This window comes from Mesoplodon densirostris, chromosome 12 (assembly GCF_025265405.1).
Source record: "Mesoplodon densirostris isolate mMesDen1 chromosome 12, mMesDen1 primary haplotype, whole genome shotgun sequence".
NCBI classification, from domain to species: Eukaryota; Metazoa; Chordata; class Mammalia; order Artiodactyla; family Ziphiidae; genus Mesoplodon; species Mesoplodon densirostris.
In genome coordinates, this window is record NC_082672.1 from 50,964,538 (window position 1) to 50,976,701 (window position 12,164).

At 39.0% G+C, this 12,164-nt stretch overlaps 1 protein-coding gene across 4 annotated transcripts in view; it reads left to right on the forward strand.

Moving 5' to 3' along the window:
- SESN1 (sestrin 1) overlaps positions 1 to 12,164 on the forward strand; it is a 119,030-nt gene that overhangs the window by 90,216 nt on the left and 16,650 nt on the right. Inside the window, exon 1 of one of the 4 annotated variants that reach the window (XM_060114818.1) lies at positions 6,183 to 6,395. The exons of the other annotated variants lie outside the window; for them this stretch is intronic. Within the exon in view, the coding sequence (XP_059970801.1) occupies positions 6,294 to 6,395 (102 nt within the window). The 5' untranslated portion in view covers positions 6,183 to 6,293. Of the gene's footprint in view, positions 1 to 6,182; positions 6,396 to 12,164 lie in introns of those variants that run through there. 4 annotated transcript variants of the gene reach the window in all.

Here is a 12,164-nt window from a genome sequence, read left to right on the forward strand (position 1 = left end):
GGTCAAAAAGGATCTTGCTGTGATTTATGTCATAGAGTGTTCTGCCTATGTTCAAAAACTATTTTAAATACAATACAATATATATGCACAGCCTGAGAAATATTTTCTACTTGAACATGTCATACATTAAGTATCTTCCATTAACTTTTTTTTTTTGAGTTGGTATTTCCTTTTTGCCCTTCTTTAAAACCTTCAGTAACTCCTAAGAACATATGGGATAAAGACCTAACTCTGTTTCCCACTACACTCACCTTTTTCTTGAACCTCATCCTATTCCAGATTAAATCCATTCCTTCTTATTTACTTCAACAACAATGCTGAAAAGTAATTAGCCTCTAAAAGTTGTAATGAATGAATTCTCCCACTTAACTTTGATATCTCAACACTTTCTTTATGGTCACTTCACTTTAGAGAAGCCTCAGGATGTTTAAAGCCTGACTTGGTTACAAAATGTTCATGAATTTGTCAAACTATGGTATGTATACAGGCAGTGTCTGACTTATAAGTACCTGCCTGACTTAACAAGTGAGCCATATGTACCATTGCCCAAACCTATATAGCCACTACCTTGGTAGTGCAGGAAAACAGGAACAGAAAAATCAAAGGTGCTTGGGAATATCTGGGGTTCCAAAGGAGAAGATGGGAAGAGACTATGAAAAACAGAATTTGCTTGGTAAAGCTGGAAAGGACAAGCTGATTCCCAAGCAGAGCCTGCCTGCCTGCATAAATAGTGACCCCAAAGCCTCCAAGAGTGTTTGTCTAGATGGCCCATATCTTTTATTATATGGATATTGAACTTGAAATTCATTATTAAGTTTTCAGTTGAGTTAAGCTTCTTTTTTTTTTTAATGGCAACATCTCTGTGGAGTTCACTCATTCAGTACACTCTTATTGAGGGTCTGCTGTGTGCTGGGCACTAAGATATCAGAAACACAGCAGTGAACAAAAAAGACAAACATTCTGATTTTATGGAGCTTACATTCTATTGAGACAGACTAAATAAATAAATAAGTTAGTATGAGATGTCAGTCCCTCATATAATAAGTGTGAGTTAGTATAAGAAGCCTGTTTTCTTCCTAATACCTACCAGTTATTCTAAGAAGAATAGGGGTAATGTGAGGAGCAGGTAGGAAGTTGGGTAAACTCTGCTGAGGGAGCTTTGGGTAGCATGAAGTTACCAAAGGTCTGGGGAGACACTGAAAGGAATGACAGGGGTAGAGAAATAGAGGAGAGAAGCTCTCAAAGACCAAGACCAGGGCTTCCCTGGTGGCAGAGTGGTTGGGAGTCCGCCTGCCGATGCAGGGGACGCGGGTTCGTGCCCCGGTCCGGGAGGATCCCACATGCCGCGGAGCGGCTGGGCCCGTGAGCCATGGCCGCTGGGCCTGCGCGTCCGGAGCCTGTGCTCCACAACGGGAGAGGCCACAACAGTGAGAGGCCCGCGTACCACACACACAAAAAAAAGGACCAAGACCACTCATTCCATGATTTCTTTTTTCTTTTCTGTTTTTTAAAACCAGATCTCACCCTGAGTATGAGCAAGGGAGATACATTTTTCTTTCTTCCTGCCCTCTTTTCTTGCCATCAGAATCAAGAACTTAAGCTAACATACCATTACTGACATTTAAAAAATATTCATTAAAAGAAGCAGCCCAGCTTCTGCTGCTTTGGATTCAGACAGACCTAGGTTCTAATCTCAGTCTGCATTTGACTACTTTTACAACCTTGGACAAGTTACCAATATTTTATGAGTTTCTGTTTTACAAATTTGTAAAATAGAAATAATTGTATCTGCCTTATAAGTGTAAAGTTCTTAGTGTCTGATATGTTGGTCTTATCATTAGCCTGGAAAACCTGACCATGATTTAACATGCTTATTCTTTGAGGGAAAGTGATTTTCTAATTTAAAACCACTGACACTATTTGGAATACTACTTGTTTACAAATATGAGTGATGGTCTGTTTCTAAAGCCCTATGTAGAAATTTAAAACTGTGCATTTCTAAAAGAAGAAACCCTAAAGGAGAGAAAGATAGCAAAGATTTGTCAACATTCTTGCTCCTTTATAAGTAATATAATTCTAAAAATTAAATTGAAGAAGTGAAAAAAGTAGAGGACAAATAAGAGAATATAAAATTAAAGTTCAGTACTAGAAGGATCTCAACATACCCAAAACATGATGTTGAAAGGAAAAAAGTGCTTAGCAGGCAAGCTATATATATTAAAAAAACAGGAAGATGTCAGCTAGAGGAGAAAAATCTTGACAAAATTAGTAAGCAGAAGTAATCTTAAAAACCAGCATTCATTCCAAGTAAAAATGTTTTAAATGACAATATGGCATTTTTTTCAAGAATGCTTAAACCACATAAATCTAACAAATCCCACTCCCCTCTTAAAGGAGTTCTTTGGTTTAATGGCTGAAATCATGGCTATGTGTATCTAACCAATTATTAAATATAATTTCTAAAGAATAGATCTACAAATCTATAGTACTTTAATTCCTTTAGTTAATGAAAAAATTCAAGGTTTAATGTGTGGTCCATGGAAGTGTGATTATATGTTTTGGCCTGATTGTATTCTTTCTATTAAAATATACATATTCTTTTCATTAGGTGACTATATTTTTTAAACTCTAATGGATTTAGGGAAGCCACTTGGTCAGGAGAGCATATAAGTTGAGATTTATCCCCTAAATTTCAAAAACAAAAGTATGAGGCATCATTTCCTTTCTCAAGAAACTTATTATCATGTTGGAGAGACAAATCCACCTTCATCCCTACACTTTGTTTCATTTCCATTGTTCTTCACATCACCCTCTTGCCTTGACAGAATTGCCTCAGCAGCCTTCCTAGCTCATCTTCCTGCCTCTAGTTTTGCCTAAACCTTAGCTGAAATGCAAATTTGATGTCATTCTACTCTTTAAAACTTTTAGTAACTCCACATTACTCTTAAGAATGAAATTTATTGTCTTTAATGAATCTTAAACAAGGTCCCTCCTTACTGTTTATGTTTTACCTAAACTTCATCCATTACTCTCCATACCCTGTGCTCTAGACCCCAGTGAACTTCCTTTATTCAGTTTTCCTAACGGACTACCACTCTCAGTCTCTCCCCTGCCTGCGGGCTTTTGCACATGCTGGTTTCTTTGCTTAGAACTCTGTCTTTACTCTCCCAAACACTCCCCCGATTTTCTTGCCAAGGCCTCTCTACTAATCCTCTAAGCCCCTAGTTCAGATATCTCTTCCTTCTGGAAGCCCATCTTGAACCACCAGGCCAAGTCTGGACTCTCTAATGCCACACAGCTCTCTGCTCAGATCAAGTCATTTGACACCACTCTTTTACATGGGTGTAACATCTTGTTCTTGAGAAAATTAGAGTTGAGACCATTCCTGCTAATGACAAATGCAAAAACCTCACTTTGATACAGTTTGAGTAGGTTTACCAAAACATTTTTATTTTTATATTTATTTATTTGGCTGTGCCTCATGGCTTGTGGGAGCTTAGTTCCCCGACCAGATATTGAACCCACACCCTTGGCAGTGAAAGCTTGGAGTCCTGACCACTGGACCACCAGGGAATTCCCAAAACATTTTTAGAGGAAAGGAAATATTTCAGATTTACTCTTACTACTTGGATTAGATGTCAGGGTTCTTCATCGAAGAAAAAAATGTTGAAAGGAAATGTTTAAATAGCAGATTTTGTAAATAGCTGCTGGCCTGTAATGATAGCCTGTGGTAAATATCAAAAATGTAGTCCTTCCCAATTACTAATCGGTGCTCAGGAGGTTTACTACATGCTTAGCACTGGGAGTTCATTAGGAGAAGCACCTTCAGGACATCTGGCCTACTCAAGTAGTGAAATCTTTGGAAAATATAAACTTTTTATTAAATGATTTGGAACAAAGCATTTCCAGAAGTGAGATCTACACAATGATATTTGCAGGTCAATACAATTGTTGGAATTCTTGGTTAATAGATTTATTAGGAAGCAGCCTTTTTATGTTAGAGAAGAGAGTGACTAATCCACAGTTACTGCTCTATCAAAAAGAGCAAAAATCAGTACTCTTTGAAGACCTTAAGTCAGTCTTTATAGAACCATAAAGGAACCTTGACATTTAATGGCTTGAAAGGGTCTCAGTAAGGACTGAATTAGAATATATTAAAATTATTTTTCTTTTTATGTAAGGCAGCATCAAAATAAATAAACTGAAACTTTCAAAGAAGAAGGAGGGAGGGAGGGAGAGAAAAGAAAGAGAAAGAAAGAAAGAAAGAAGAAAGGAAGGAAGGAAGAGAAAGAAAGAAAGAAAGATCCTAATTGGAGCTTCCTATTCAATTTCAACATATGTTTCTTCAATATTTATCAAGCACAAAGTATCAAACATAAACATATATGTATACATACACACATATATGTATATATGCACATGTGTATACACCGTTTGCAGTTCTAATTTGCATTTAAACCATTTGTGCATTAGCTAAATGCATGCTTTTCTCTTGCCTCTCATTAGAAAATAGAAAGGTAAACATTCTCCATTTTGTAAATGATATAATTTTAATGTTACAGACAAGGTTATGCCCTACTAGACAGCTAACCCCCACTATTTTATTCCTTCCAGAAAATAAAATCACAGCTCAACTCTTCTAGAGCCAGTCATTATTTTTCACATACTTCCCTCATTAAGTACCTCTATAACTCACAACCCCTACATCAAGTCCATTTATGTTTCCACGTTATTCATCTACAACCAGTTTATCTTGGAGGGTATGTCATATTGCTGCAAATTGGATGGTTTACTGGGTTTATTTTTGCCTGTGTGTTTGTGGCTGAGTGGGCATCAGATTAGACTGTTTTTGTGGCTGTGCTCAGAGGAAGAGAGCTTGGACGTCTCTGTAACCTTTTCTTCTATGTCAATATTAACCTCAAATTGCTTTTCTTGACCAGTAAAAATATTTTGGGTGCTTTAGCAATTTACAAAAGCAGTGTATGAGAACATATAACATCATTTTATTTATCTGGAGAATATAAATAAAAAGTAACCATTTTTAACCTGCTACTTTTAAAATGTGACAGTTTAAGAGCTCAAAGAGTAACTCAGTTTTCTCTGAGACATTGTAACCTCACTCCTAAGACTGAAACTTATTTTCATTTATGAGCCCTGGTTCTGTGTCTGTCAGTATTATTGACTTTAAACTCTGCTTGTTTCCTTCTATCAGAATGTTCCAACTTTTTTTTTTTTTTTAACCTGAGCATGTAAGCCTTTGAAATTACGGGGCAAACATGCAAAAAAAGAGACCTAATTTAGGAGTTAATTTTTTAAAAAGAAGTTAATGGAGCCCTGTAAGGAAATAGTGTTGACACAGGACTTGAGAGATTTGTGTTCCAGATCCAACAATGTCAGTTATTTGTGTTCCCTTATGACCTGTTTTCTCACGTTCCTCATCAGGTTTCAGAGAGAGATTCTTTCTTTAGAACCTAGGGCGCTTATGAGGAAACAAATTTTAAAGCTTTCGAATATACTTGGGAAGAAAAAAAATTTAGAGATCTGCTACCAAGGCTTATCTGTGTAGGAGAGTGATATTTATAGTTTCTACATAGCTTACCCAAAATAATTTTACATTGAATATGGGTCATGGTCCCCTACTTGTTTCTGCATTCTGCGGCCCAGTCAACGCTGTTTCGGCATTATTGGAAAGAAAGACGGGAAATTTCAAAAGTTCATAAAATGTGAAGCGAATTTGATTCCTCCTGGTGGTGTCGGGGTCAGCCTAGAGGTTGGTTGCTGTTTGGCTCTAGGTAAATGGACCCGAGCGGGTGGAGGGAGGGCAAGCTTTCGGCTGCTGATGCTGGGACAGGGACACTTTTGCCTTTAAACTGAAACCCGACGGCTCGCGCTGCATCTTCCAGCCGCAGTGCACGCACACCTCCCGGCGGACCGAGCCCATTCCGACCCGAGGATTAGCTCCTCGCGGGAGTTCGTTCCCTAGAGGTTGTTTCTCGCCCGGCCGCTTAGCCCGCCCACCGCCAGCGCCCGCTCCTCAGCGCCAAGGGGGCGGGGTGCCGCGGCGCTGCGGTCCCCCATTGGCGCGCGCGGCCGCCGACTTGGCGGAGTGACGGCGGGGGCGGGGCCGCGTGTCTTGTTTGTTTGCGCCGTCCCGCCCCGCACTGCCTCAGCCGTCGGCGCGGACTGAGGCGCTCAACCTCTGAGCTGAGAGGCCGACTGGCAGCCCGTCTAGCTCTCGCCTCCTCCGCGCCGCCGCGGCCCCCCTGCACGTCCGCAGCTGTCCTCACGCCGACATGCGCCTGGCCACAGCCGCGAACGAGGCGTATACGGCCTCGCTGGCCGTCTCGGAGCTGCTGGGCTGCAAGCAGTGTGGCGGGAGCCGCGGCCGGGACGAGGTACCAGGGCAAGGGGCCGGGCGAGTGGGCGGGCGGGCACCCGGCCAACTGCTTGGGCTGCACGGAGGTCGTGTCGCTTCCCCGCCCTCGCACCCTAACAGCTTCGGAGAACGCTCCCCGGGGAGGGCGCCCCTGGAGCTACCGCCCGGACGGCCGCCCTGCCTGGCGGGGCGTCGCAGGCTGGCCCGCGCCCCTCAGGTGAAGGGGCGGCCAGTGGGGGGCGGGGGGGGGGCGTTTGCCACCGAGAGTCGTCCCCGGGCAGAAAATGATGCGGCTGGGAGGGACAGCTGCCTCGGTCATTTAAATGGAAGTCTCCGAAACGTAAATAACGTTGTCTTCTGTACAAGTCTCCACAAGCCAGAAGAAACCTAACAAACTCTAGTCTCAAGGTAGAACAGCCTGTGGATTTTTTTCCCCCTCAGCGTCTTGTCAAAACACATTATTCGGGCACCCTCACTCTCTTTGCCTCCTACTTTAAAAAAGAAAGAAAAAGAAACATATATTTCGGTCACTTAAAAGATGATGTTGCCTAGAATAAGTATGTTCTGCCAGCTCTATGACGTTATGCACAGCGTTTACTCTTGTTTATTAAACTATCCCTTTTTGTGTCTGAATTGGCCTTCAGAAAGAGCTATTTAATTGTAACATTTTATATTTTTCCTAAGTGGCTGCAAATAGGGCACCATTTGAGAGTTACTAATACACCTTTAACTCAAATTTGAAACTTTAAAAGGCTTAAATTCAAAAGGTGGCAAGGGAGAAAGTAGAGAAATAGTAATTAAAATTGAAATCAGAATGTTTTAAGTATTGACTTAAAGAAATGTAAATACAAGGTAATTTCTCTACTGTACTGCCCACTAAAATGACTCAGTGTTAGTATTTATATGTATATATATATTTTGTAAATGGAGTCTACACCATGATATACTACATATATTCATATAAACTTAAATGAAGACACTTTCTTCTGAAGGTTGTAGAACACCAAATGCTTTTTCTAGATTTTAGCGCTCATGGATACATAATGTGCTCCTTGTTTCCAGATAATACAACAACCTAAAAAAAGTCTCATAACTGTTGCTTTGAAACTTTACCATAGAAAAGAGTGTGAAAGTGTTGAAATAGAATTTACAGTTTCTGTTTGCAGGCCGTAACAGATCTGTTCTCATTTTGAGAAGTGAGCCTCAATCATTGTGCTTGAATTTGTTATTTCTGGTGGTATTTGTGTGCAGAATCCTGGTTTTTGCTCAGATCTAGAATCTCTAAATATAGCCATGTCAACTGGAAGATACAGATACATTTTATCAATAGCTTGCACATTGATTACAGAGCCTATGGGATTGTGTTCGGGACACCAGGAACCTTTGTATAGCTGTATTTCATTTTTAAAACCAACATATGGGAAGATAAATTAGGAAGTAGTGCTTTATAGGAAAACTATTCACTTTACAAAAGAATTAATAACACAACTCTTTCAAATAGCAAGCTTCCACAGTGTCTTTAAATTAAACCCTTTCCAGGAATGGAACTCCTGACTAAAGTATAGGGCACACATATGGCCTAAGTCAGCCTTATAAAGCCAGTACTTTGAAGTCAGTGAGTTTTTATTTTTCTAGAATGTATTTCATAGAAGACCAGACACTGGAAAAAGAGGTACCTGAACTTTGAGTATTTCTAAATTCCCTATAAAAGAGTTAATGACAATTTTAGAAGAAGCACTAGTACATGTTGTTATAATAGGAAGATTTCTTTATAGTGCTTCTAGATTTCTTCATTTCTATTTAAAAATTTCAAATGTCAAAAGGCTAGCACCCAGCTATAGGCAATGATTCTCATAAACAAGGAAGAGTGGGATGGGAACTTTTACTTTTTACACAGCATATTTTTGCCTTGTTGAAATGTGTTTCAAAAAGAACTGCTTTTGTAATTTTTTTAAAAATCAAAATTAATATTATTGTGATTATCAGTATTAAGACATCTAGACAGTTTAATAATGTACCAAGTGCAGTGAGAAAAAATAAAATGATTCAATAATTAGATTCAAAATCTAATTATTTTTACTTTTCAACTAGTTGTGCAAGTAGATAGACACTGTAAGCCACCAAACGCTCTCATTTTGCACTTGTGGCAAATGGTTCATTTTTTTTGGTTAAAGATATTCATATGGATTCATAAATGTACCTGACAAATTTGAAAAATCTGATTAGAACAGTAAATTCATAAACACAGATTCATACAGTGATACATTACATACATTAGTCATTCTGTGGTACTGTCAACATTTGCTGAGAATTTTCATACTGTGAAAATTAGTGTGTTAGTATACACTGGAGAGGAAACAGATATCACGTCAGAGATTTGCAGCAATGTTGTGATGGCAGAGGCTGTTGCTAGGTCTTCAAAGATGCTGATTAGGAGGATTGTTGAAAGGAGAAGACTGTTAGTTCCCATGTTAGATTTCCCAGCCACACCTTCACCAAGAGCCTGTGAGGTTTGTGCTGTGGTTAGCATTTACATCTGCTTCACAACAAGGCCATTTGCCGTTGGCAAGTTCTGCCTCCTTGAATCTAGATTGGCCAAAATTTGTTCGAAGTCTGTAATTCAGTTTCTTACAGGTACATATGAAGGCACAATTGAAGGAACCTTTAGGACGTTATGAAATGCACTTAGTTTGGCTTACGATCACACCATTGAAGACCTGCAGTGCCTTTTTTTTTTTTTTAATCAATACCTCCTAGAAAATAGGGTAGTAACTAATTTGTCATGTGACTAGGAAAAGAAATGTTTCAAAAGTGAGTTTTCCAGAAAGTTGAAACTTTAAACCCTTTAGAAATCAAGAATACTATTGTATAATAATAATGGTATCTAAAAGGACCTTTAAGTATCAAAAGCTCTTTTTAAAAAAAATTATTTACTTATTTATTTATTTTTGGCTGCATTGGGTCTTCGTTGCTGTGCACGGGCTTTCTCTGGTTGCGGAGAGCGGTGGCTATTCTTGGTTGCGGTGCGTGGGCTTCTCATTTTGGTGGCTTCTCATTGCAGAGCACGGGCTCTAGGCACGCGGGCTTCCAGTAGTTGTGGCACGCGGGCTCAGTAGTTGTGGCTTGCAGGCTCTAGAGGGCAGGCTGAGTACTTGTGGCGCATGGGCTTAGTTGCTCCGCGGCATGTGGGATTGTCCCAGACCAGGGCTCGAACCCGTGCCCCATGCATTGGGAGGCATATTCTTAACCACTGCGCCACCAGGGAAGTCCCTCAAAAGCTCTTAAAGAGTCTCTTTTGAGAGTAATTAATTAAAGACACCAACTCTAGAACCAGACTTCCTGGCTGTTTTCAAGATAATTGTCACCTGTTTCCTTTTCCCAGAAGTTAGAGCTCAATTTGTGTGCAGTGGGAGTCTAGATGGAATCAATGACCTGCTTCCTGACAGTATCTGGATTAGGATAAATTGGGATGCAATTTCAGAGTTTATAAAATTCTATTTTACCTAGAACTAGCCGTAAGTAAAATAATGAAATTGGAGTCTTAAATATCAGAGACTCCTTTCCATTCCTTTCCTTTCTTCAGTTTTTCTCTTCTGTCCCCTGCTTTGTTAGACTGGTACCTCACCAAGGAATGAATGTGATCTTAACAGTAAGAGGTTCTTAGCATAATAGGTTTATAGTCCATTCCTGAGAATGTTTGCTTTTTCTTAACATCCTGTTTTAAAACACATACTTTTTCATAAAATACATAAAAGAATCTATTTCTAAAGGAACTGGGAAAGAAAGATTTGACCTTTGAAGGAAAGGAAGAGGGGAGACAGTGATACCAGTATGGCCACTAAATTTGGCTACAGGGATGGACTTTCAAACACTTGAGAATTAGAAAGGACCATTGGGAAAGACCTTTGGCATGCCTATAGGAAAATATTCCATTTCTGAAACAGTGATAGTCACTTTCTTGGAACTGTAAAGCTATTGTTTTGTAACAGTTTGATATAAACTATCTATTTGGTATAGAAATCAAACCAAAACAATATATTTCAAGCTCTTTGTTTTGAGGCCCATGTGCTACGAATTTGGTCTTATTTTTTATTTATTTATTTATTTATTTATTTATTTTTCTTTTTGCGGTATGCGGGCCTCTCACTGTTGTGGCCTCTCCCGTTGCGGAGCACAGGCTCCGGATGCGCAGGCCCAGCGGCCATGGCTCACGGGCCCAGCCGCTCCGCGGCATATGGGATCCTCCCAGACCGGGGCACGAACCCGTATCCCCTGCATCGGCAGGCGGACTCTCAACCACTGCGCCACCAGGGAGGCCCGGTCTTATTTTTTAAAAAATAAACACACACACATACACAATCCACATGCTGCTAATGTATTTGTAGGATAAAGTCCTAGAAATGGAATTGGTAATTTTTTTTCCCTTTCCTTACAAATAGTAACATAATATATACATATTATACACTTTGTCTTTTTCCCCCCACATAATATATCTTGGAGATCTTTTAAAGCCAACTTGTATAGAACTGCTTTATTCTTTGTGAGGACTTCATGCTATTCTAGTCTATGATCATACTAAACTTTATTGAAACAGTACTCTATTGATGAGCACTTAGGTTGCTTTATATCTTGTACTACTAGAAACAATGTTGCAGTGATTATACTTTTGCACATGACATTTCAGAAATGTGAGTATAGGGTAATGTTTGGGATGGAATTATTGATTAGGGTATGTAACTTTTAAATATTGATCAGTATTTCAAATTGCCCTCATGGAGGTTGTAGTAATTTATACTCCTTATATGTTTCTTGATATTTTCTCCTCACACTTCAAAACACTCCCATCAGAAAAGTATAAGCAATGAATGGCTATTTCTCCACCCCCTCTCCAATACAGGCTGTCATCAAACTTTTTGATCTTAAGCAGTATTTTAGGTGAAAAATTGTATCTCAGTGTACTTAAATGGCAGTTGTTTTATTGTGAGCGTTGATCATTTTTTCAGCCATTTATATTTCATTTACTTTGAACTGTCCATGTCCTTTGTTCATTTTTCTGTGAGGTTGTTGGGGGTTTTCTTAGTGATTTGTCTTTATGTGTTAAAAAAATTTAGCCCTTTGCTATATGAGTTGCAAATATATTTCCAAGTTTTCTGTTTGCTTTTGACTTTATATGTTTATTTTTCCCATGTGAAAGTCTTTATTTTTATGTCATCAAATTTATCAATCTTATATTTATGATTTCCTGGTTTTGTGGCATTCTTAGACCTAAGTCCACAGGTATTGTCTTCTAATACTGTAATGTTTTTTATTTTTGTTTTTTACACTTATATCGGATTTATTGTGGAGTAAAGTATGATTTAAGCCTCCAATTTCACTTTTTTTCTGAGTGGCTCTCCAGTTGTACCAAAATCATTTGTTGAATAATCCATTTCTCCTCCTTTGAAATGCCACCTTTTGTATACTAAAGTCACAAGAATAGTGTCTCTTAGGTAGAAAATGAATAATAAACCCCTGAAATGGGGTGTTTGCTAAAATGCATTTTGTTTAAATAAGATAGTAAAGAACTGAGAAGGGGTATTGATTTTTAGCCTTAAAGTCTTGCCCAATATATTTTGTTAGAAATGTATGTAATTAAATCAGTTAGAAAGGCCAATAGAGTCATCATTTTATATAAATGGCTGCATTTGTACCAAGATGATGTATTGAATAGCAGGAATGTGGGTTTTTTCCTTGCATTTATTATAGGATATTGAGACACATACACAGCCGGGCCAGTGAATTTAGTGCC